Consider the following 25,981-nt stretch of genomic DNA (forward strand, 5'->3'; position numbering starts at 1 on the left):
GACGTCTGGGCACAGCTTGACAGCTGCCACTGGAGAAGCCTGGCAGTCCACCAAAGGGGTTTTTGCCCTGGACCCTCCAGAGGGCAGTGGGCAGCTCATAGCCTGCCCCCCAGGGCTGGGCTTACAAAAACACCCTTCCCAGCCTGCTGGACAGGAGAGCTGCCTGCTCGCATGGACCAGGGCCCTGACTGCCCCTCCAACTGGGATTCCCCTAAGGCAAGCCTGTTTCTTCCCCTCGGGTGGGGGCTCCCTGATGGTGTAAACATCGCGCCTCATCCCGCAGGCTAGGGTGAACTACCCAACATGGCACTGGCTTCTCCAGAAGGGTCCTTCCCTTCTGTCTAGGGGCTCTGTCACCACTGGGAATGCCCATGGCTGGCCTCCCAGAGCTCCTCAGCTTGGTGGCCTGCAGTCCCCTTGTTGTCCTCCCAACCCCAGACGCCGGGTCCCATGGAAGAGGCTCTTCAAGTGCCCAAGTTGGCTGGGAGCGGGCAGTACAGGGTTCACAGTGAGCCATGGGCCCGAACTGAACAACAGGGAGACAGGGAAAGAGTGGTGGCCAGGGGCCCTCAGAAGTACAGAGCCAAGCATGTGGAAGCCAGGGAGACCCAGGTTGGGAGAGGAGCCCTCAGAGAGGGGAGTGGGAACAGGCCCTCCAGGTGAGGCAAAGCCACCGAGCACAGTCTGAAGGCACGGGAGTGGAGAGCCGCCTGCACACGGTGCTGCAGCCAGACACAGAGGGCCCTCGGGAGCCCATCCCAGCCAGGCCTGGCGCAGCGCCCCCCTCCTCACCTCTGCACTCTGCTCCTCAGATGAGTCGTCATAGTCATGCTTGCCCTCCTGGCTGCCATACTCGCGGGGATATGAACGGTAGTCCATGTCCCGGTAGTCGTGGTCTCGGCTGCGGTTCTCCCCACCATCATCCTGCGAGCGGTCAGTGGCTCCATAGCGGCCAGTCCTGTCACCACGACCACCACTAGTGGAGGAAGAAGGATGGGGAGGGATCAGAAGGTTGCCCTTTCTAGAAGGTGCAAGAGGCCCAGGTGATGTGTTCTTGTGGTTATAGGGTTTTGTTTTTTTTTTGGAGGAACATACAACAGAAGTGAGGTGCCCTTCTGATCCTATCAGAGAAAGAAGCACATGATACCACCATTACTTAGCTCTGGTGATGTTAACCTTGGTCATCTGGTTAAGGCAGTGTCTGCCAGGTTTCTCCCTTGTAAACTTTCTATTTTTCCCTCCCCCTACTCTATTATTTGGAAGCCCTCAGGCCCGCCCCCATACAGGGATTCCTAAATCCCTGCTCCACATCTCTGAAGTGCAACCTGCCTCTCTCCATCCCTATGTCACTCTCTGGTCCATGCCGCTGGCTTCCCTCATGGGCACCTTGGTTGTGGCCTGGCTGGTCTCCTCACTTCTACCTGGACCTCCCCAGTTCAGTCTCTACATCCCAAATCCCAAATACGAGTGCTTTCTAAGGCAAAGCCACTGAAACCCATCTCACTCCCTTTAGTGGCTCCCCCTCAGTCTCAGGATCAAACACCAAAATGCTCACCAAGGTCTTATGCAGCTTGCAGGATCCCCGGGGGTGAGGCTCCTCTCCCTGTCTTGCACCACGTCCCCTGCCCCTGCTTCACTGTCACCTTGCCGACACTAGCAGCTTTCATTAAAATTTCTCCTACCGCAATAACTATAAAATAATGATCTCAAAGCTGATTTCATCTGCATTTCTTTTCTTTTTTTTTGAGAATGGATCTGGCACTGTTGCCCAGGCTGGAGGGCAGTGGCATGATCAGGGCTCACTGTAGCCTCAACCTCCCAGGCTCAAGCCATCCTCCCACCTCAGCCTCCTGAGTAGTTGGGACCACAGGCACGTGCCACCACGCCCGGTTCATTTTTGTATTTTTTGTAGACACGGGGTGAAACCACATTGCCAGGCTGGTCTCAAATTCCTGGGCTTAAGTGATCCACCCACCTCAGCCTTCCAAACTGCTGGGATTACAGGCGTCCACCACTGTGCATGGCCTAATCTGTGTTTCTTTGATGACTTAAAAAATTACAAGAATATGGGCTCCAGGAAATGAGGGGACCCTTGGCTCGCTGCCATATTCCCTAGCACTCAGTAGGCGCTCAACAATTATTTTGAACAAATAATGACTAAAAAAGCATTCTAAGAGCAACCAATATATGTTTATTTAAAATAGAAAAAACTAGATGCCACAGAAGAATGCTACTATACTAACAGGATTCCAATTCTGGTAGGGAACAACATTAGAATGTCCGTTATCAACAGCATTCTTAACATTATTCTAAAGACACTAGCTAAAGCAATTAAACAGGGAAGGAAGAAAAGAGGTTAAAAGCTGGAAAGAAGGTAAAAATTACCATTATTTGTAAACGATATGAGAGTATACCTGCAAAGCCTAAGAGAATCAACTGAAAAACTTGTTATAAATAATAAATCAGTAAGGATGCTGGGTACAAATTAATGTAACCACTGTTTAGAAAATAGAAAGGTCCCAAGTACAATTCATCAAAAAGGTTAAATACCTAGACATGTGCAAGATATTATGACTATACTTCACATATATACCAGGATGTATTTGAAACAGATCAAAGATTTAAACATAAGAAATGAAACCGTATGGCCGGGCGCGGTGGCTCACGCCTGTAATCCCAGCACTTTGGGAGGCCGAGGCAGGCGGATCACGAGGTCAGGAGATCGAGACCATCCTGGCTAACAGAGTGAAACCCCGTCTCTACTAAAAATACAAAAAAAAAATTAGCCGGGCGAGGTGGCGGGCACCTGTAGTCCCAGCTACTCGGGAGGCTGAGGCAGGAGAATGGCGTGAACCCCAGGGGGGCGGAGCCTGCAGTGAGCCGAGATCGCACCACTGCACTCCAGCCTGGGCGACAGCGAGACTCTGTCTCCAAAAAAAAAAAAAAAAAAAAAAAAAGAAATGAAACCATAGGCCAGGCGTGGGTGGCACGTGGCACCCTGGGAGGCTGAGGTGGGCAGATCACTTGAGGTCAGGAATTCGAGACCAGCCTGGCCAACATGGTGAAACCCCAGCTCTACTAAAAATACAAAAATTAGCCGGGTGTGGTGGCACGTGCCTGTAATCCCACCTACTTGGGAGGCTGAGGCAGGAGAATTGCTTGAATCCGGGAGGCGGAGGCTGCGGTGAGCCACTGAACTCCAGTATGGGCGACAGAGTAAGACTCTGTCTTAAAAAAAAAAAAAAAAAAAAAAAAAGAAATGAAATCATAAAAGAAAATATAGAATTGAATAATTTCTTTATAATCTTGAAATGGGGAAACCTATAATCCAAATCCAGAAGCCACAGAACAAAAGATTACTAAATTCAACTACATAAAAATAAAATACTTTTGCTTGGAGAAAAAAACAGAAAAACAAAAAACATCATTAACCAAGTCAAAACACAATAACCTAGGAAAAAATTATGAGGAAAGGAAGTGAACAGAATTCACAGATAAAAATATAAATGATGTGTATCTGAAAAGATGCTCTATCTCACTCATAATGAAAGATGAAACTTTTGCCGGGCGCAGTGGCTCATGCCTATAATCCCAGCACTTTGGGAGGCCGAGGTAGGTGGATCACGAGGTCCGGAGATAGAGACCATCCTGGCTAAAATGGGGAAACCCCGTCTCTACTAAAAATAAAAAAAATCAGCTGGGTGTAGTGACACGCATCTGTAGTCCCAGCTACTCGGGAGGGCAAGACAGGAGAATTGCTTGAACCCAGAAGGCGGAGGTTGCAATGAGCCGAGATCGCGCCACTGCACTGCAGCTTGGGCGACAGAGCGAGACTCGGTCAAAAAAAAAAAAAAAAAAAAGTTTTGCTAGGCGAGATGGCTCATCCTGTAATCCTAGCACTTTGCGGGGCCAAAATGAGAGGATCACTTGAGGCCAAGACCAGCCTGGACAACATAGCAAGATCCCATCTTTACAAAACCACCATCATCACCACCAAAACATATTAGTTGGGCATGGTGGTGTACATCTATAGTCCCAGCTACTCAGGAGGCTGAGGCGAGAGGACTGCTTGAGCCTAGGAGTTCTAGGTTACAGTGAGCTATGACTGCACCACTGCACTCCGGCCTGAGTGACAGAGCGAGACTCCATATCAAGAAAAAAAAAAAAAAGAGAAAGATGAGAATTAAAACTACATTGGATAGACTGTTTCAAAATAAACTTTATTTTACTTGAGACAAGGTCTTGGTCTGTTGCCCAGGCTGAGTGCAGTGGTGCAATCATAGCTTACTGTAGCCTCCACCTCCTGGACTTAAGCAATCTTCCCATCTCAGCCCCAATCAGCTGGGACTACAGGAATGCACCACCACATCCAGCTAATTTTCAAATTTTTTGTAGATACAGGATCTCACTATGTTGCCCAGCCTGATCTTGAAGTTTTGGACTAAAGTGATCCTCTCGCCTCAGCCTCCCAAAGTGCTGAGATTACAGACGTGAGCCACTGCACATGGCCTAAAATAAACTTAAAATTTTAATTTTTGTATATTTTTTCTAGATCATTTTTTATTGTGGTAAAATATACATTTACCACTTAACCATCCTTTTTTTTAAATTTTGCGATGGAGTCTCGCTCTGTCACCCAGGCTGGAGTGCAGTGGTGCAATCTCGGCTCGCTGCAATCTCGGCTCGCTGCAACCTCTGCCTCCCAGGTTCAAGCGATTCTTTTTTTTTTTTTTTTTGAGATGGAGTCTCGCTCTGTCACCCAGGCTGGAGTGCAGTGGCACAATCTCGGCTCACTGCAGCCTCCGCCTCCCGGGTTCAAGCGATTCTCCTGCCTCAGCCTCTCGAGTAGTTAGGACTATAGACGCACGCAGCCATGCCTGGATAATTTTTGTATTTGTAGTAGAGACGGGGTTTCACTATGTTGGCCAGGCTGGTCTCAACTCCTGACCTCGCGATCCACCCACCTTGGCCTCCCAAAATGCTGGGATTACAGGCGTGAGCCACTGGGCCGGGCCTCAAGCAATTCTTGTGCCTTAACCTCCCGAGTAGCTGGAACTACAGGTATGTGCCACCATGCCTGGCTAATTTTTGTATTTTTAGTAGAGACGGGGTTTCACCATGTTGGCCAGGCCAGTCTCGAACTCCTGACTTCAGGTGATCCGCCCGCCTCAGCCTCCCAAAGTGCTGGGATAACAGGTGTGAGCCACTGTGCCCAGCCTCTTTTTCTTTTGAGACAAGTTTCACTCTTGTTGCCCAGGCTGGAGTCCAACAGTGCAATCTCGGCTCACTGCAACCTCCGCCTCCTGGGTTCAAGCGATTTTCCTGGCTCAGCCTCCCGATTAGCTGGGATTACAGACCTGCACCACCACTCCCGGCTAATTTTGTACTTTTAGTAGAGACAGGGTTTCTCCACGTTGGTCAGGATGCTCTCGAACTCCCGACCTCAGGTGATCCACCCGTCTTGGCCTCCCAAAGTGCTGGGATTACAGGTATGAGCCACCATGCCCAGCCAACCATTCTTAATTATCTAATTCAGTGGCATTAAGTACACTAACAACGTTATGCAACCATCACCTTTTCCAGGAATTTTTCATCATCCCAAAAAAAACCTTTGTACCCATTAAACAATTCTCACCACACCCCACAGCCTCTATTCTACTTTCTGTCTCAATGAATTTGCCTATTCTAGGTACTTCATATTAGTGGAATCATATTTGTCCCTATGTGTCTAGCTTATTTCACCTGGCATGTTTTCAAGGTTCATCCACAAGGCAGTATGTTAGAATGTCCTTCCTTTTTATGGCGGAATAATACTCTTCTATTGTAGTATGCATACACAACATTTTGTTCATTCATCTGTTCGTGCACACTTGGGTTGTTTCCACCTCTTGGTTATTTTGGACATTGTGAATAATGCTGCCATGAATATTGGTGTCCAAGTATCTGTTTGAATTATTGCTTTCAATTCTTTTGGGTATATATCTAGGAGTGGAATTGCTGGATCACATGGTAATCCTGTGTTTAACTTTTTCTGGAACTGCCAAACTGTTTTCCACAGCAGCTGTACCATTTTACATTCCTACCAGTGTTGCACAAGGGTTCCAATTTCCCCACATCCTCACCAACACTTGTTATTTTGCATCTTTTCATGTGCTTACTGGCCATTTGTATATCTTTATTGGAGAAATGTCTATTCAAGTCCTTTGCCCATTTTTTTTTTTTTTTTTGAGATGGAGTACGACTCTGTCACCCAGGCTGGAGTGCAGTGGCATGATCTCAGCTCACTGCAGCCTCTGCCTCCCAGGTTCAGCCTCCCGAGTAGCTGTGATTACAGGCACCTGCCACCATGCCCAGCTGATGTTTTGTATTTTTAGTAGAGAGTTTAGTAGAGTTTTGTATTTTAGTATGTTGGTCAAGCTGGTCATGAACCCTTTGCCCATTTTTAAATTGGGTAATTTTGTTGTTGTAAGAGTTCATATATTCTGGATGTTAATCCCTTACCAGATATATGATTTACAAATATGTTTTCTCATTGTGGGTTGTCTTTTCACTTTCTTGATAGTGTCTTTGGAAGTATAAAAGTTTCTAATCAGCCGGGCGCGGTGGCTCACGCCTGTAATCCCAGCACTCTGGGAGGCCAAGGCGGGTGGATCACAAGGTCAGGAGATCGAGACCATCCTGGCTAACACAGTGAAACCCTGTCTCTACTAACAAATACAAAAAATTAGCTGGGTGTGGTTGCGGGTGCCTGCAGTCCCAGCTACTCGGGAGGCTGAGGCAGGAGAATGGCGTGAACCCGGGAGCCGGAGCTTGCAGTGAGCGGAGATCGCGCCACTGCACTCCGGCCTGGGCGACAGAGCGAGACTGAGTCTCAAAAAAAAAAAAAAAAAAAAAAAAAAAAAAAAAAAAAAAAATTAGCCAGGCGTAGTCCCAGCTACTTGGGAGGCTGAGGCAGGAGAATGGCGTGAACCCGGGAGGCGGAGTTTGTAGTGAGCCGAGATCGCACCACTGCACTCCAGCCTGGGCGGCAGAGTGAGACTACATCTCAAAAAAAAAAAGTTTCTAATCTTTTCTTGTTGTTACCAGCAGTCCCTGAACCAGAATAGGTTCAGAGAGGCTTCCAAAAGTTTCTAATCTTGGCCAGGCGTGGTGGGCTCACACCTGAAATCCCAGCACTTTGGGAGGCCAAGACGGGCGGATCACATGAACCCAAGAGTTTGAGACCAGCCTGGGCGACATACAGAAAACTCATCGCTATAAAACCAACAAAAATAAAAGTTTCTAATTTTGATGAAGTCAAACTTCTTATTTTGAAATAATTTTACATTTACAGAAAAGTTCAAAGAATCCCTGTATACCCTTCACCTAGCTTCCCCTAATATTAACAAAACTAGGGCACATTTGTCAAAACTAAGGAATTAACTACAGATTATATTAGGATTCCACCAATTTTCTCACTAATATCCTTTTTCTGATCCAAGATTTAATCCTAAATATTACATTACATGTAGTTGTCATGTTCCCTCAGTCTCCTCTGGCCTGTGAAGGTTTATCAGTCTGTCCTTGTTTGTTTTTAATGACCTTAACTGTTTTGAAGAGCACGGGCCAGGTATTTTGTAGAATGCCCTTCAACTGGTTTTGTTTGATGTGTTCTCATGATTAGACCTAAGATTATGGATTTTTTTTTTTTTTTGGAGAAGCATACAACAGAAGTGAGACAGTGAGATGCCCTTCTGATCATATCACAGAAGAGTACATGATAACAACATGACTTATCTCTGGTGATGTTAACCATGATCACCTAGTTAAGGTGGTGTCTGCCAGGTTTCTTCCCTGTAAAATTTCTCTATTTCTCTCTCTATACTCTCTCTCTCTCTCTATATATATATTTTTTTTTTTGAGATGGAGTCTCACTCTGTTGCCAGGCTGGAGTGTGGTGGCGCCATCTCAGCTCACTGCAACCTCCAACTCCCGGGTTCAAGCGATTCTCCTGCCTCAGCCTCCTGAGTAGCTGGGATTACAGGCACCCGCCACCACGCCCAGCTAATTTTTGCATTTTTGGTAGAGACGGGGTTTCATCATGTTGGCCAGGCTGGTCTCGATCTCCTGACCTCACAATCCGCCCCCCTTGCCCTCCCAAAGTGCTGGGATTACAGGTGTGAGCCACCACACCCGGCCTCCATACTCTATTCTTTAGAGGTAAGTCTCTAAGACCAGCCCACAGTCAAAAGGAGGGTAATTAAGCTTTACCTCCTAGAGGAGGGAGTATCTACATTATTTGGAATTATATAAAAATTATTATTTATAATAACTATTAAATAATATAGTATTGTACTACACAATAATCACTATTATTTAGAATTCTTCTGGAAGGAAGATTTGATAGAACATTTTTAATCTAACAGATTTACAACAGTCCAATGTTTGAAAACAAACAGCAAGGCTGTATGGAAAACAGGCACTTTCATATTGCTGGTAGGAGTTAAAAATGAAATAATCCTTATGGAGGAGAATTTGGCAATAGCTGACAAAACTAAAAATCTATATACCCTTTGACCCACAGTTCTACTTCTGGGAATTTAAAGTATACACATACTTGCACATGTACAAAAAAGTTACTGTAGCAGTTTTAAAAAACAAAGGATAGGCTGGGCGCAGTGGCTCACGCCTGTAATCCCAGCACTCTGGGATGCCGAGGCAGGCGGATCACGAGGTCAGGAGATGGAGACCAGCCTGGCCAACATGGTGAAACCCCGTCTCTACTAAAAATACAAAAATTAGCTGGGTGTGATGACGCATGCCTGCAATCCCAGCTACTCAGGAGGCTGAGGCAGGAGAATCGCATGAACCTGGGAAGCGAAGATTGCAGTGAGCTGAGATCGCGCCACTCCACTACAGCCTGGCAACAGGGTGAGACTCTGTCTCAAAACAAACACACAAACACAAAAACCAAAGGATAAGCCAGGAGCAGTGGCTCATGCTCCTAATCCCAGCACTTTGGGAGGATGAGGTGGGCGGATCGCTCGAGCCCGGGAGTTCAAGACCAGCCTGGGTGACATGGCAAAACCTCATCTCTACAAAGAAATACAAAAAGTAGTTAGGCGTGGTGGTGTGTGTTTGTATCCCCAGCTACTTGGGAGGCTGAGGCAGGAGAATCACTTGAGGCCAGGAGGTCAAGGATGTAGTGAGCCATGATCATACCACTGCACCTGGGCGACAAAGCCAGATCCTCTCTCTCTCTCACTAAAAACAAACAAACAAACAAACAAACAAAAAACTAACAAGGTGAGAGGAACTCTACCAAATATTAAAACATTATAGCCGGGCACAGTGGCTCACGCTTGTAATCCCAGCACTTTGGGAGGCTGAGGCGGGCAGATCACGAGGTCAGGAGATCGAGATCACGGTGAAACCCCGTCTCTACTAAAAATACAAAAAAAATTAGCCGGGCGTGGTGGCGGGCGCCTGTAGTCCCAGCTACTCCGGAGGCTGAGGCAGGAGAATGGCGTGAACCTAGGAGGCAGAGCTTGCAGTGAGCCGATATTGCGCCACTGCACTCCAGCCTGGGTGACAGAGCAAGACTCCATCTCGAAAAAAAAAAAAAAAATTATAAAGGTAAATGAATTAAAACATGAATAGACAGATCAGTGAAATAGAATAGAATCTACAGCATACAAAAACACACATGGAAATTCAGTATAAGCCAAAGGTTATATTTCAAACTAACAAGGGGAAAACGAATTAGTCAATAAATAATAGTTACAATAACTATCTGGCCTAGGAATCAGCAAACTATAGCCAGTGGACCAAATCCAGTCTCCTTAAATAAAGTTTTAGTGGAGGCCAGGTGTAGTGGCTCACATCTGTAATCCTAACACTTTGGAAGGCCAAGGCAGGAGTAACCCTTGAGTTCCAGCCCCAGCCTGAGTAACACAGTAGTCAGACCTCGTCTCTACTGGAAAAAGAAAAAAAAAAAAAAAAAGAAAGAAAGAAAGAAAGAAAAAAAGAAATTGGTTGTGTGTGAGGCTGAGGTGGGAGGATCCCTTGAACCAGGGAGACAGAGGCTGCAGTGAGCTCTGATCGTGCCACTGCACTCCAGCCAGCCAGGGCAACACAGAGAGACCTTGTTTCAAAAAAAAAAAATTAAATAAATAAATAAATAAAGTTTTACTGGAACACAGCTATATTCATTCATTAATTGTCCGTGACTGCTTTCAGTTTAGTTGCAACAGAGACGGTCCTACAATGCAATGCCAAAAATATTTACTATCTGATCCTTTACAGAAAAGTGTTGCCCACTAAGAAAACAAAGTTTACCTCACTTCTTATGCCAAATAAATTCTGGATGGGTGAAAACTTAAATCCCCAAATAGAAACCATAAAAATATTAAAGAAATCTCTCTCCAAAAAAAAAATCTCAAAACTGCTTTCTCCCATGACCAAACTAGTTTGCATTCCCACCAACAGTATATAAGCATTCTTTTCTTTGCAGCCTCACCAACATGTTTTTTTTTTCTTTGACTTTTTAATAATTGCCATCTGACTGGCATGAGACGGTGTCTCATTGTGGTTTTGATTTGCATTTCTCTGATTAGTGATGATGAGCATTTTTTCATGTTTGTTGGCCACTTGTATGTTATCTTTTGAGAAGTATCTGTTCATGTCCTTTGCCCATTTTTTAATTGGAACTTTTGCTTTTTGCTTGTTGATTTAACTTCCGTGTAGATTCTGGATATTAGACCTTTGTCTGATGTGTAGCTTATGAACATCTTCTCCTATTCTGTAGGCTGTCCGTTTACTCTGTTGGTAGTTTCTTTTGCTGTGCAGAAGCTCTTTAATTAGGTCCAACTTGTCAATTTTTGGTTATGTTGCAATTGCTTTTGGGGACTTAGCCACAAATTATTTGCCAAACCCTGTATCCAGAAGGGCATTTCCTAGGTTTTCTTCTAGGATTTTTTTTTTTTTTTTGAGGCAGAGTTTCGCTCGTTGCCCAGGCTGGAGTGCAATGGCGCAATCTTGGCTCACTGCAACCTCCGCCTCTCACGTTCAAGTGATTCTCCTGCCTCAGCCTCCCAAGTAGCTGGGATTACAGGCATGTGCCACCACACCTGGCTAATTCTGTATTTTTAGTAGAGACAGGTTTCTCCATGTTGGTCACGCTTGTCTCAAACTCTCGACCTCAGGTGATCCGCCTGCCTCGGCTTCCCAAAGTGCTGGGATTACAGGCATGAGCCACCGTGCCTGGCCTTCTAGGATTTTTATAGTCTGAGGTCTTACATTTAAATCTTTAATCCATCTTAATTTTTGTATATGGTGAGAGGTAAGGGTCCGGTTTCATTCTTCTGAATATGGCTAGCCACCTATCCCAGCACCACTTATTGAACAGGGAGTCCTTTCCCCCTTACTTACTTTTGTTGATTTTGTCAAAGATCAGATGGTTCTATATGTATGGGTTTATTTCTGTGTGCTCTGTTCCACTGGTTTATGTGTCTGTTTTTGCACCAGGACCATGCTATTTTGATTACTGTAGCCTTATAGTATAGTTTGAAGTTGGACAATGTGATGCCTCTGGCTTTGTTCTTTTTGCTTAGGATTGCTTTGGCTATTCGACCCAGTAATCCTGCTACTGGGTATATACCCAAAGGAAAGTAATTCATTCTATCACATGCACCCATATGTTCAAAGCGGCACTATCTTTTTTTTTTTTTTTTTTTGAGATGGAGTTTCACTCTTATTGCCCAGGCTGGAGTGCAATGGTGCAATCTCGGCTCACTGCAACCTCCACCTCCTGGTTCAAGAGATTCTCCTGCCTCAGCCTCCCAAGTAGCTGTGATTACAGGCACGTGCCACCACGCCTGGCTAATTTTTTATTTTTAGTAGAGATGGCGTTTCTCCATGTTGGTCAGGCTGGTCTTGAACTCCCGACATCAGATGATCCACCCACTTCGGCCTCTCAAAGTGCTGGGATTACTGGCATGGGCCATGGCGCCTGGCCACTGCAGCACTATTCACAATAGCAAGGACATGGAATCAGCCTGAATGCCCATCAATAGTGGACAGGATAAAGAAAAACGTGGTACATATACACCATGGAATACTATGCAGCCATAAAAAAGACAAAATCATGTCCTTCACAGCCATATAGATGGAGCAGGAGGCTGTTATCCTAAGCCACCTACCACGAAAACAGAAAACCAAGTACTGCATGTTTTCTTTTTTTTTTGAGACGGAGTCTCGCTCTGTCGCCCAGGCTGGAGTGCAGTGGCGCAATCTCGGCTCACTGCAAGCTCCGCCTCCTGGGTTCACGCCATTCTCCTGCCTCAGCCTCTCCGAGTAGCTGGGACTACAGGCGCCCGCCACCACGCCTGGCTAATTTTTTGTATTTTTAGTAGAGACGGGGTTTCACTGTGGTCTCGATCTCCTGACCTCGTGATCCGCCCGCCTCGGCCTCCCAAAGTGCTGGGATTACAAGCGTGAGCCACCGCGCCCGGCTGCATGTTTTCACTTATAAATGAGAGTTAAATGTTGAATGTACATGAATGTAAATATTGGAACATCAGACATTGGGGATCACCAAACTGGGAAGGTGGGAAGGGGGGCGTGGGCTGAAGGACCATCTGTTGGGAACTAAGCTTACTGCTTGGGTGATGGGATCAACGGGGCCTCCAGCTTCAGTGTCACGCAATTTACCCATGTAAAAAAACCTGTACAGGCCAGGTGCGGTGGCTCATGCCTGTAATCCTAGCACTTTGGGAGGCCGAGGGGGCAGATCACTGAGGTCAGGAGTTTGAGACCAGCCTGGGCAACATGGTGAAACCCCGTCTCTACTAAAAAATACCAAAATTAGCTGGGCATGGTGGTGCACACCTACAGTCCCAGCTACTGGGCAGGCTGAGGCACAAGAATTGCTTGAACCAGGGAGGCGGAGGTTACAGTGAGCCGATCGCGCCACTGTACTCCAGCCTGGGCGACAGAGTGAAACTGCGTATGAAAAAAAGAACAACAACCTGTATGTGGGCCGTGAGCTCCAGCTGGGTGGCCGGGGCGGGGGTAGTGGGGGGTTGTGGAGACCGTGACACCACGCGGCCCTAACCCTGCACCCCGAGCCCTTTCCACATCCCCGCCACCAGGGGGTGCCCGCATGCTCCCAGCACTCACTGGCCAACAGACTCAGCCTATGGGCGATTTCCTCAGGACCCAGGCTCCTTGCCAGAGGAGGAAGATACAGACCTTTATGAAAGGGAAGAGAGTTGGCTACTGGCTGCGGGAGAAGAAAATCAAGAAGCTCAATTTCCAGGCCTTAGCGGAGGTGTGCAGGAAGTGAGGGATAGAAGTGGTGCAGCTGAGGCCGGGCGCGGTGGCTCACGCCTGTAATCCCAGCACTTTGGGAGGCGGAAGCGGGTGGATCACCTGAGGTTGAGAGTTCAAGACCAGCCTGGCCAACATGGTGAAACTCTTGTCTCTACTAAAAATACAAACACTAGCCGTAGTGGCAAGCGCCTGTAATCCCAGCTACTCAGGAGGCTGAGGGAGGAGAATCACTTGAACCCGGGGGGGCAGAGGTTGCAATGAGCCGAGATCACACCACTGCACTTCAGCCTGGGGACCCCTGGACGTCATCATTCACAAGTTGACCAATGTCATCCTTGAAGCCGACCAGAATGACAGCCAGTCCCTGGAGCTGGTGCACAGGTTTCAGGAGTACATCAATGCCCACCCTGAAACCATCGTCCTGGACTCCTTCCCTGCCATCAGAACCCTGCTCGACCACTCCAAGTCCTGCAAGCTCATCTGGAAGATTGAGATCTACATGGAAGGCAGCAGGATCTGCTCGCTGCCCTTCGTGGAAGTCATAAGCCTGTGTGGGGATGACACCATGTGGCTGCTGGAGAAGAATGGCCTGGCTTTCTCATTCATGTGCAAAACTAGAGTGGCTCACAGCACCAACTCTCACGAGATGGCTACTGTGTTCAATCAGGAGGGCCTGAACAGCATCCAGCCACCCTGTGTGGTCTAGAATTTCATCAACTACAACACCGTTCTGTACAAGGTGTTCATGGTCAGCAAGTCCTACACCATGGTCCAGAAGCCCTTGCTCAAGAAATTCTCTGCGGACACAATGTGACCGTGAATCCATCTTCCTCAATGGCCACAACGTGTCAAAGCTAGAGTCGTCATTGGTCCTGATGGAACTGGACAAGATTGAGGGGTCTGGTCTGTCAAGCGCAGCCGAGCAAAGAGGTCATCCGGGAACTCCCCCGGGCCCTGCGGCAGGCGCTGGGAATATTGCTGTTCGGCACCGGCATCATCATCAACAACCAGATGGGGCAGCATGCTGTCATCAACATCAACGCCTTCCCAGGCTACAAGGGCGTGAGCAGGTTCTTCACAGACCTCTGGAACCACATCGCCACCGTTTTGCAAGACCAGAGCACAGCCACAGCAGCCACTGTGCCCACTGAGGCACAGCAATCTCCTGGCCAAGCCTGCAAGCAGCCTAGCAGGCGATTGGACACGCAGCGCCAGCCATGGCCGCGGCAGCAGCATGATGGGCCAGGATGCACCCTGGAAGGCCAACGCCTACGCGGGTAGTACCTCCAAGCTGCCGCACCCGAGACTCTGCTGCACCACCAGTATGTTGCCCAGCTTCTAGCAGCACAGCGTGGCCTCCCTGGCCAACAAAGCCTCCTCCCAGTACCCATGGAGCCAAGATCCAGAGGGGTGGCATGGGGAATACCCGCTGGGCTAGCAGCTCCCAATGGCGATGCTACTACTAAGAATGCCCAATGATCTAATTCTTCTTTTTCTTAACTTTAACCTGATTTTCTGATGTCATGATCTAAATGAGGGTTGGGGGAAGATGGAAGAGAACATCAAGTGGTCCAGTGTTGGGGAAAAGGGCCATCCCACATGATTCCTGCTGTGCAGACTTCTTCACTGAGTTTAAAAAAAAAAAACGTGTATGTGTATCCTTTAATCTATAATAAAAGTTGAACTTTTAAAAAAAGAAAACAAATATTAGAAAGAAAACATAAGAAAAAAAATGTATCACCTTAAGAGTGGGGAAGGCCTTCCTCAGCAAGACAAATCCCAGCAGTCATAAAAGGAAAATGAATAAATCTGGCTTTGTAAAAATTATAAATCTCTATAGAGTGTAAAAAATACGAGAAACTTAGAAATAAATATGTAATAAAGCAAGTATGGTAAAACGTTAATAGTAGAATCTAGTGGGCTGGGCACAGTGGCTCATGCCTATAATCCAAGCACTTTGGGAGGCCGAGGCAGGCAGATCACCTGAGGTCGGGAGTTTGAGACCAGCCTGACCAACATGGAGAAACGCCATCTCTACTAAAAATACAAAATTAGCCGGGTGTGATGGCGCATGCCTGTAATCCTAGCTACTCGGGAGGCTGAGGCAGGAGAATCACTTGAACCCAGGAGGCGGAGGTTGCGATAAACTGAGATTGCGCCATTGCACTCCAGCCTGGGCAACAAGAGCAAAACTCCATCTCAAAAAAAAAAAAAAAAAAAGAATTTAGTGGATGGGTATACATGGTGTTCATTGTACAATTCTATTTTTTTTTTTTTTTTTTTGGAGATGGAGTCTCGCTCTGTTGCCCAGGCTGGAGTGCAGTGGCGATCTCGGCTCACTGCAAGCTCCGCCTCCTGGGTTCATGCCATTCTCCTGCCTCAGCCTCCCAAGTAGCTGGGACTACAGGTGCCCGCCACGACGCCCGGCTAATTATTTTGTATTTTTAGTAGAGATGGGGTTTCACCGTGTTAGCCAGGATGGTCTTGATCTTCTGACCTTGTGATCTGCCCACCTCAGCCTCCCAAAGTGCTGGGATTACAGGCGTGAGCCACCACACCCGGCCCATTGTTAAAATTCTTTAAACTTTGCTACATGCTTGAAATTTCACACTAAACTATGGAAAACACCATAAAGATAAGTAACAAATGGGGCAAATATCCATTAAACATGTTTCCAAACATTTTGGTTGACTTCCATTTTTTTAAACAATTATTTGTTCATGCATTCATTCAACAAATACTAACCTAACATTTGCTATACGATAAGTACTGTTCTAGGTGATGGGGATACTGCTGTGAACAAAATGAAGTCCCTGGTCCCCATGAACTCAGCTTGGAATTGGAACCCAAACTGTTTCTTTCTTTCTTTTTTTTTTTGAGAGGGAGTCTCGCACTGTCCTCTGGGCTGGAGTGCAGTGGTGTGATCTCGGCTCGCTGCAACTTCCGCCTCCTGGGTTCACGCCATTCTCCTGCCTCAGCCTCCCAAGTAGCTGGGACTACAGGTGCCCACCACCACGCCCGGCTAATTATTTTGTATTTTTAGTAGAGATGGGGTTTCACCGTGTTAGCCAGGATGGTCTTGATCTTCTGACCTTGTGATCCGCCCACCTCAGCCTCCCAAAGTGCTGGGATTACAGGCGTGAGCCACCACACCTGGCCCCAAATTGTTTCCTTACAGTAAATGCCTAGAGAAGAAATCACTGTCAGTGGTATGAGTAGTTTTAAGGTTCTTGATACAATCAATTTGAACTGTAGTCATCAAAATTCAAGAACTGGGCCAGCATGGTGGCTCATGCCTGTAATCCCAGCACTTTGGGAGGCTGAGGCGAGTGGATCACCTGAGGTATGGAGTTCGAGACCAGTCTAACAAACATGGTGAAACCCCATCTCTATTAAAATACAAAAATTAGCCAAGTGTGGTGGCACGCGCCTGTAATCCCTGCTACTCAGGAGGCTGAGGCACAAGAATCCCCTGAGCCTGGAAAGCAGAGGTTGCAGTGAGCCAAGATCGCACCACTGAACTCCAGCCTGGAAGAAAGAGTGAGACTATCTCCACAAACAAAAACAAACAAAAAAAAAAAGGAAAAAAAATCAAGAACTGAACAGATATGAATAAATTTATAAATTTTCAGATGAAATTATCCTGAACTCTCTTGACATCCAATATCCAAACCAAATAAATTCAGGTATTGAACTCTTGCTATCTAAACTTAGGAAGGGAACATATTTGGATAGAAAGGAATACTTTTAATTGGCCACCAGAGCACTCTGAACAAACACCTTCCAAAGGCATACCCCTTTTATAAAGCATTTCTAGGATGCTGGACTGAATCATCATATATGAGGATCTTCACAAAATGAGTATATTTCTAGAAAATATAAAATGCTAAAATTGGCAGAAGAGATGAAATGGTAATCAAAAACCAGCTCCAGATGCTTTTATTATTTTTTGAGACAGGTATCACTCTGTCACTGAGGCTGGAGTGCAGTGGCATGATCATGGCTTACCACAGCCTCAACCTCCCAGGCTCAGGTAATCCTCCTGCCTTAGCCTCCTGAGTAGCTAGAACTATAGGCACCTGCCACCATGCCCAGCTATTTTTTGTAGAGACAGAGTTTCACCATGTTGCCCAGAATGGTCTCGAATTCCCGGGTTCAAGTGATCCAACTGCCTTGGCCCACTGCGCCCAGCCTCCAGATGCTTTTAAAGGTGAGTTCTACCAAGTTTTTCAAGGCACAGATAATTCTTATACGAGTTTCTCCAATAAAGAGAGAATAACAAAGGCTGCCCAATTCATGTAATGAGGCTACCTTGATTCCAATGCCAGATAAATACTGAAAATAAAAATACTGGACTACCTCACTGATAAATACAGGTGTAGATATCCTAGATGATACAATGGCTAATAAAATCTAACAAGGTTTTAAAAATATACATAAATCACTTAAATAACATTTCTGCCAAAAACTCATGAGTAAGCATTAGAAAAATCCAAACTGAGAAACATTCTACAAAACAACTAACCTTAAAACATGCTTTCAATATAATCCATAGGTTCAGGAAAAAAAAAAAAAAAAAAACATGACAAGGTCATAAAAGACAAAGATAGAATAACTGTTTCAGATTAAAGGAGACAAGGAGCTCAATGCAATACATGATCTTGGACTGGATCCTGGATTGGGGAAAACCATTATAAAGGACATTACTGAGAAGAGTGATAACATCTGAATATGGGCTTTATATACGATAAAAGTACTATATAATTGTTTAATTTCCTGATATTGATAAGTATATTGTGGTTATAGAAGAGAACGCCTTTGTTCTTAGGACGTACATGCTGCCAGACTTAAAAGGTCATGTCAGGCTGGATGTGGTGGCTCATGCCTGTAATCCCAGCACTTTGGGAGGCCGAGATGGGCGGATCACCTGAGGTCGGGAGTTTGAAACCAGCCTGACCAACATGGAAAAATCCTGTCTCTACTAAAAATACAAAATTAGCTGGGTGTGGTGATGCATGCCTGTAATCCCAGCTACTTGGGAGACTGAGGCAGGAGAATCGCTTGAACCCAGGAGGCAGAGGTTGCAGTGGGCCGAGATTGCACCATTGCACTCCAGCCTGGACAACAAGAGTGAAACTCTGACTCAAAAAGAAAAGTCATGTCTGCCACCAACTCAAACGATTAAAAAAAAAACTGTGTGTGTGTGTGTGTGTGTGTCTCTATGTAAAGATATAGAGCTATAGGGTAGGCCAGGCGCGGTAGCTCACGCCTGTAATTCCAGCACTTTGGGAAGCTGAGGCAGGTGGATCACCTGAGGTCAGGAGTTTGAGACCAACCTGACCAACATGGTGAAACCTCGTCTCTAATAAAAATACAAAAATTAGCCAGGCATAGTGGCAGGCATGTGTAATCCCAGCTACTTGGAAGGCTGAGGCAGGAGAATTGCTTGAACACGGGAAGCGGAGGTTGCAGTGAGCCGAGATCACGCCATTGCACTCCAGCCTGGGTGACAGAGTGAGATTCCATCTCAAAAAAAAAAAAAAGATATACAGTGATAGAGCAAATGTGGCAAAATACTTAAAACAAGTAATTCTGAGTAGAGGATATATGGGAATTCATTATACTTTTTCTTGCAACCTTTCTGTAAATTTGAGATATTTTCAAAGTAAGAAGTCATAAACATATACATACATACCATGATCAAGTGGGGTATAGCTCAAGAATGCCAAGGATATAATTTAATGCAATTTATGAAATTTTTATTTATTTTTTTGATATGGAGTCTCGCTCTGTTGCCCAGGATGGAGTGCAGTGGCACGATTTCAGCTTACTGCAACCTCCACCTCCCAGGTTCAAGAGATTCTCATGTCTCAGTCTCCCCAGTAGCTGGGATTACAGGCATGCGTCACCACGCCTGGCTGATTTTTGTATTTTTAGTAGAAATGAGGTTTCACCATGTTGGCCAGGCTGGTCTTGAACTCCTGGCCTCAAGCGATCCAACCACCTTGGCCTCCCAAGGTGCTGTGATCCACCATGCCAGGCCACAATTTATGAAATTAATGGACAAAGGGAGAAAAAAAGCACAGGATTTTGAAGTTCAATACTTATTTATGGTCAATCTTAGCAACGATTAGATACTTTTCTTGATTTATTAAAGGATACATTCTAAAAACTTACTGCATGCATCATACTTAATGGAGAAACTTTAGACACATTCCCTTTTATTCCTCTCCCTTCTTCCTACTGTCTCAACTGCCATGTGCTGAGGATGGCTATGCAGAAGGGGCTGCCTGTCAGCCCTAGATTAATTGCTCTTCTGCAGGCTGCCTTTATGGGAAAGAAAAGTAAACTATCTTGTCTAAGCCATTATTCTTTGGATTTTCTGCCACAACTAGCCAAAGTAAATCTTAATTTGTGCACTCAGTATCACTTATACTATTTAATATGGTATAAAAGTCCTGGACAATGCTATAAATGAAGAAAAATAAATAAGTGACAGGTTAGATTTGCATACCATATGACCAACTACATAGAAAGAACATCAGAATCAACAATGAAGTATTAGAAATAACAAGGGCATACAGCAGGGGTAACTTACAGAAATCAACAGCTTTCCTCTACCCCAGCAAATACCAGCATGAAAAATATTTTTTAAAAAATAAGGTAATGGCCTGTAATCCCAGAACTTTGGGAGGCCAAGGTGGGTGGATTGCTGGAGCTCAGGAGTTCAAGATCAGCCTGGACAACATGGCGAAACTCCGCCTCTACAAAAAATTAGCTGGGCGTGGTGGCACGTGCCTGTAGTCCTAGCTACTTGGAAGGCTGAGGTAGGAAGATCACTTGAGCCTGTGGAGGTCGCCACTGCACTCCAGCCTGAGTGACAGAGCAAGACCAAGTCTCGAGAAAAAAAAAAGATAATGAAAGTGACTGAAGTGCCTAGGGATTATTTTAACAAAGAATACATGAGACCTGTATTTCCATTTATGAAAATGAAAGCATTTTATGCTCTTTACGTAAATTTCAAAATATTCTCTACACAGGTCTTAGATGAGATGACTACTTACAAAGATAATTTTCCCCAAATTAATAGGGAAGTTCAGTGCAATATCGATCAAAATACTTGTTGTTTTTGAGGGACTTTGATAACTTTTGATATAGAATAAAGCCCCACAAATGATTAAACCAGCTTTGAAAAATAAGTGCAAAGGAGCTATTAAGACACTCTATAAAGCCATAATAATAAAAACAGTAAGGTGCTGGCACAAGAATGTGCAAATAGACCAATGGAACAAATCACATCACTCAAGACGGATCCATGTACATGAGGGAACCTGAAATCAGATGAGGTACCACAGATCAATAAAGAAAGAATGGACTATTTAGGAGATGGTACTGGAAAAACTGCCTACTATATGGAAGAAAACAAAACCGGAGCCTACCTTATGCCATATTCAAGAGTGGAATCTAGAGGGATTAAAGATCTGAATGCAAAAGGTAAAAACTACATTAGGCCAGGCGCAGTGGCTCACGCCTGTAATCCCAGCACTTTGGGAGGCCGAGGCGGGCGGATCACCAGGTCAGGAGATCGAGACCATCCTGGCTAACACGGTGAAACCCCGTCTCTACTAAAAATACAAAAAATTAGCCAGGTGTGGTGGCGGGCGCCTGTAGCCCCAGCTACTCGGGAGGCTGAGGCAGGAGAATGGTGTGAACCCGGGAGGTGAAGTTTGCAGTGAGCCGAGATCGTGCCACTGCACTCCAGCCTGAGTGACAGAGCGAGACTCGTCTCAAAACAAACAAACAAACAAACAAAAAACTATACATTAAAAGATAAAGCAAAAAAGGTGATGTTGGGCTGGGCACGGTGGCTCACGCCTGTAATCCCAACACTTTGGGAGGCCGAGGCGGGCGGATCACCTGAGGTCAGGAGTTTGAGACCAGCCTGACCAACATGGAGAAACCCCATCTCTACTAAAAATACAAAAAATTAGCTGGGCGTGGTGGTGCATGCCTGTAATCCCAGCTACTCGGGAGGCTGAGGCAGGAGAATCGCTTTAACCCGGGAGGTGGAGGTTGTGGTGAGCCGAGATTGCGCCATTGCACTCCAGCCTGGGAAACAAGAGCAACACTCCGTCTCAAAAAAAAAAAAAAAAATGATGCTAGCACATCAAAATTAACAACAGGCATCTACTCTTGGGGGAATTATTAAGTAAAACGCAGTAGACATGCCCCATGATGCCCTTGCCAGCAATTAGAAACAAAGCAGTAACATACACATGGCAATACAGACAGATGTTAAAAATATAGCACTGTGCCGGGTGCAGTGGCTCATGCCCGTAATCCCAGCACTTTGGGAGGCCAAGATGGGAGGATCACCTGAGGTCGAGAGTTCGAGACCAGCCTGACCAACATGGAGAAACCCCATCTCTACTAAAAATACAAAATTAGCCAGGTGTGGTGGCACATGCCTGTAATCCCAGCTACTTCGGAGGCTGAGGCAGGAGAATCACTTGAAACCAGGAGGCAGAAGTTGTGGTGAGCCGAGACTACGCCACTGCACTCCAGCCTGGGCAACAAGAGTGAAACTCTGTCTCAAAACAAAGAAACAAAACAAAACAAAACACAGCACTGTTGGCCAGTTACAGTGGCTCATGCCTTTAATCCCAGCATTTGGGGAGGCCAAGGCAGGATAACTGCCTGAGCCCAGGAGTTTGAGACCAGCCTGGGCAACATAGAGACACCCCGTCTGAAAACAAAAAACAAAAAACCCCCTCCCACTTTGAGTAATACAAAGTTCAGGAAACAAAACGAAGACTGTGGCACTATGCCATGTATGTCAAGTGAAAACACAGTCACTCAAAACAACACTTCATATTTTCATTTTCTATGAAAATGCATCTATATGATACATTTATATATGTATATGATACATGTATCCATACGATACATTTATATGAAAATGAGCTATGATACATCTATGATACATTTTCTATGATATGTATCATAGAAGGATACATTTTCTATGATATGTATCATAGAAGGATACATTTTCTATGATATGTATCATAGGATACATTTTCTATGATATGTATCATAGAAGGATACATTTTCTATGATATGTATCATAGAAGGATACATTTTCTATGATATGTATCATAGAAGGATACATTTTCTATATGTATCATAGAAGGATACATTTTCTATGATATGTATCATAGAAGGATACATTTTCTATGATATGTATCATAGAAGGATACATTTTCTATGATATGTATCATAGAAGGATACATATCAAACAAGACAGAGCAGCTGCCCACAGAGGTGGGAATTGGGAATAAAAATGAAAAAATAAACATGACAAGAGGAAGCCTTGCGCTGACCTATGACAGAAGCCTACCTTGAACTGGAAAGTATGATGAACTCAAACCTCTGCACTTGAGGGCTTTTAAAAGTCAATGGTTTTACTTGGTAATAAAGTTTAAACAAAGTATGTATGTCAGCTACTCAAATTCAGAAATGGCCACAGAGCACTTCTAGTGAATACCGTCCAAAATCAAATGTCTTTCAAAAAACATTTCTAATGAAAGCCAAGACTGAATAACACTAGGTGATGACCTTATCTCAAATTTGGGCTCACTTTTCAGAAAACAAAATATTACAATTCTACATTTTTAAAAGGAGTGGTGGTAGAGGAAACCCTTTGTAAAACATTTTAAAAATTATTTTCTCTTTTTATAAAGCTATTGACTCTTGAGTCTTAATAGAGGCTTTCTGGGAGAGTTAGGTCTGCTTTTCTAGGCAATCTTCAAGTGTCATGGCTGGGTCACCTGCCTCGGAATCACCTGGATGGTGAGGGATCACTGAATTTTACTCAGAATTTCTGTATTTTACCCAGTGTTCCAGCTATTCCTTGTTCATAGCAGAGCTGAAGAAATAACTGTCTGAGAGTATCCATTCCAAGCAAGTATCATGCCAACTGTAGCCCATACTGTCCCTAGAGTCTTCCACTATCTGACCTGGCTTGTCCCCTAGTGGTCCCAGGCAAATCCTGAATCTGATGGTGCTATTCCCACCCATCCCTCATACCCCAGGCTATAGCCCAACCTCAGCCTCCCACTCGTTAACTGCATAGCATCCCTGCGACACCCTGAGTACTGAGAAGGATGCAATCTCATGTCTCATTCATCACTGCACTATCAGAGCCTAGCACAAGTCCTGGCTCACAACAGGTGCCAAATACCTGTCTGCTGAAAAGAAACCCATCATCTGCTATGCTGTTTCCTCTACCCAGAAGCCCCATCCTAGCACCTTCTTGGATCAATTCTCACATAGAGGCAAGCCTAGGCTGTCTGGGAGGCTGAGAACAGATAACTCACCGTCTTTCATACTCCATGTCCTGATAGGGCCTTCGGGGGCTGCTGGGGCCCCTCCTCAGCCGCTGGCTCCGTTTCACTTCCCAGCCACCCCCACTGCTGCTACCATGATCTGCCAGCCTGGGTGATGCTTCCTGCAGGGACTCTGGGGAGAATGGAGGGAAGAAAGGGGTCAAAACAGTTGGGACAGAGAGGGCCTCCTTGAGAAACCCTTGTTGTCAAGGCTCTCCACCGCCCCTTAACTCAGGGACATTGTCTTCCAGCTCCCAGCACTCCTGTGCATCACAGTGTGAAAGTAGCCCCTACTTGGCCTGCTCCTCCCTTTCCCCGCAAACATGAGGCTAGAGCCCACTGCTCTAGAAAACATCAAGAACTTCAGCAGACAGGGGGCATCTTGCAGAGAGACCTGGCGGGGCCACCCAAGGTGTGATCAGGGCTTTGCCACCTAAGACAGGTAGACAAATTCAAGCCTGGGGCTGCATCCCAGGGTGGGGGTATCTGACTCTCAGGGCTGAAAGTCTTGCCTGAGATTCAGCACATCAGGCAAGACTTCACAACAATGGGGGCCCCAGGCACCCACCAGGCTCCTTCCATGGGCCCCAAGGGACCATCTCATTTTCCCAACAAGCTGCTGGCTGTCCCCTATAAGGCAGCAAAAGACCATGAAAGGCTCTTGGGGGTGTGTGTGAAGGGGCGAACTTGGCGACGAGACAGCTGCCACCTCCCTGGGCTCCTGGCCAACACAGCCTTGGCCCTCACACAGCAACTGGCTCAGCCCTGAGCCCTGTCTCTTATGTGCAGCCGGGTCCTAAGGTGGTTCCCTCCCCAGGGCTCAAGCCCGTTTTCCAGAGGCAAAAGGGGCCCTTTGGGAGGCTGTTCTGAACCACTGTGCTCTTCTACTGGGATGGAGCAGCAGCCACTTCATCCAACCCTCAGGGCTGTGGTGAGAACTCAGGGAGTCCTGAGAACCCTGTGACCCAGCCAGAGGTCAGGATGAATCCCAGATCTTCAGGCCCCACCCTCTGAATAGGAATCAGGTAAAGCCAGGCAATAATAGCACCTGCTCAACACTAGGTTGCTGCCACACCTTTGCTCTATGCGCGTGCACACACACACACACAGACACACACACTCCAATTTTCTCTTCCTCCTCAAGCCACAGGGAACCCGAGTTACCTGCTTCCAGGTGGGCAAGAGTTAGAATCAAACAGAGGCACTGGCGGCTGAGAGCACAAAAACCTTTAAGAGACTCTGGCAAAGGGGCCAGAGTAACACAGTAACATCCACCACAGCCAAGGGCCAGCCACAGACACGAGCCCCAAATAACTACGGGCCCACATCACAGAAGGAACACACAGTAAGGACCACAATTACACAGTGGGTCCCCTTTCCATGGATGAGCGTCAGTGTCACAGATACAAACTCCCCCAAAAGAAGGGGCAATGAGTCACACACACATTCCCTGCATGCCCCTTCCCACCCAATAAGTGGGTTAGGGTCAATCACAAGACAGTCGTCCCCCAAGCCCCGCCCCATGGATAAAGATCAGAGTCACAGATACCCCCCGCAAAGGGTAAAGACCAGAGTCACATCCTCCCTCCGATCCCCCAGGAATAGAGACCAGAACCACAGAACATTTCCCCATGGACCAATAAACACCAGAGTAACACAGCAGCATCCCCTCTCCTATGCACAAACTCAAAGTCGCAGACAACCGCTTCCCCACTGATAAACTTCGGTGTAGCCGACACAGTGATCCACAGTAGCCCACTCCCATCCGTCCCTCCCTTCCCCCAACCCGCATGCACCCATCCCATGTCCCAGTCGCGCACGCGCCTTTGCTCACACCAAAAAAAAAAAAAAAAAAAAAAAAAAAAAAAAAAAACCCCTCCCGGGTTGAGACATTGCACGAACCCCTCCGTTCCGCGCATCTCCCCCGACCCGAAGTCCGCCCTCGCGCCTCCTCTACGTCCCCCCCCCGGGCCCCTTACCTCCGCCCCCACGACCAGCGTCGACGCTCACCTTCTCGGCCCGGGCTGTCAAGGGAGGGCTCCCAGACATCACCTCGGCCCGCCGCCACCTCCTCCAACTCTCCCAGCTCAGCCGGAGCCGGAGCGCGCAACAACCAAGTCCGAGACTGCAGGCAGATCGGGGGGAGGGGAGAAGCGCCAAGCGCGCTGCCCTCCCAGGGAAACTCACTGCCGCCTACTCCCAGCCGGCCACAGTCACCAGCTCAAAATGGCGACGACGAGAAGGGAGTCAGCGATCCGACCACCATCCACCTACTAAGGAAGCGC

The 25,981-nt window shown here is 46.4% G+C and overlaps 1 protein-coding gene and 1 pseudogene across 5 annotated transcripts in view; one reads left to right on the top strand and one right to left on the bottom strand.

Annotated features, from left to right (window-relative positions):
* The window catches only part of RBM10 (RNA binding motif protein 10), a 42,594-nt gene extending 16,620 nt beyond the window's left edge, over positions 1–25,974 (bottom strand). For 2 of the 5 annotated variants that reach the window (XM_030806670.1, XM_030806668.1), the window contains exons 1-3: positions 25,707–25,971; positions 23,688–23,829; positions 793–976 (exon numbers count right to left, since the gene is read on the bottom strand). In XM_030806670.1, the coding sequence (XP_030662530.1) occupies positions 793–976; positions 23,688–23,704 (201 nt within the window). In that variant the 5' untranslated portion in view covers positions 23,705–23,829; positions 25,707–25,971. Of the gene's footprint in view, positions 1–792; positions 977–23,687; positions 23,830–25,598; positions 25,617–25,675 lie in introns of those variants that run through there. The other 3 variants (XM_030806666.1, XM_030806667.1, XM_030806669.1) reach the window with 3 other exon arrangements.
* Positions 1,548–14,749, top strand: LOC105738071 (annotated as a pseudogene).
* Positions 25,975–25,981: the final 7 nt, after the last annotated feature.

The sequence above is a fragment of the Nomascus leucogenys genome, chromosome X, assembly GCF_006542625.1.
Source record: "Nomascus leucogenys isolate Asia chromosome X, Asia_NLE_v1, whole genome shotgun sequence".
Classification (NCBI taxonomy): domain Eukaryota; kingdom Metazoa; phylum Chordata; class Mammalia; order Primates; family Hylobatidae; genus Nomascus; species Nomascus leucogenys.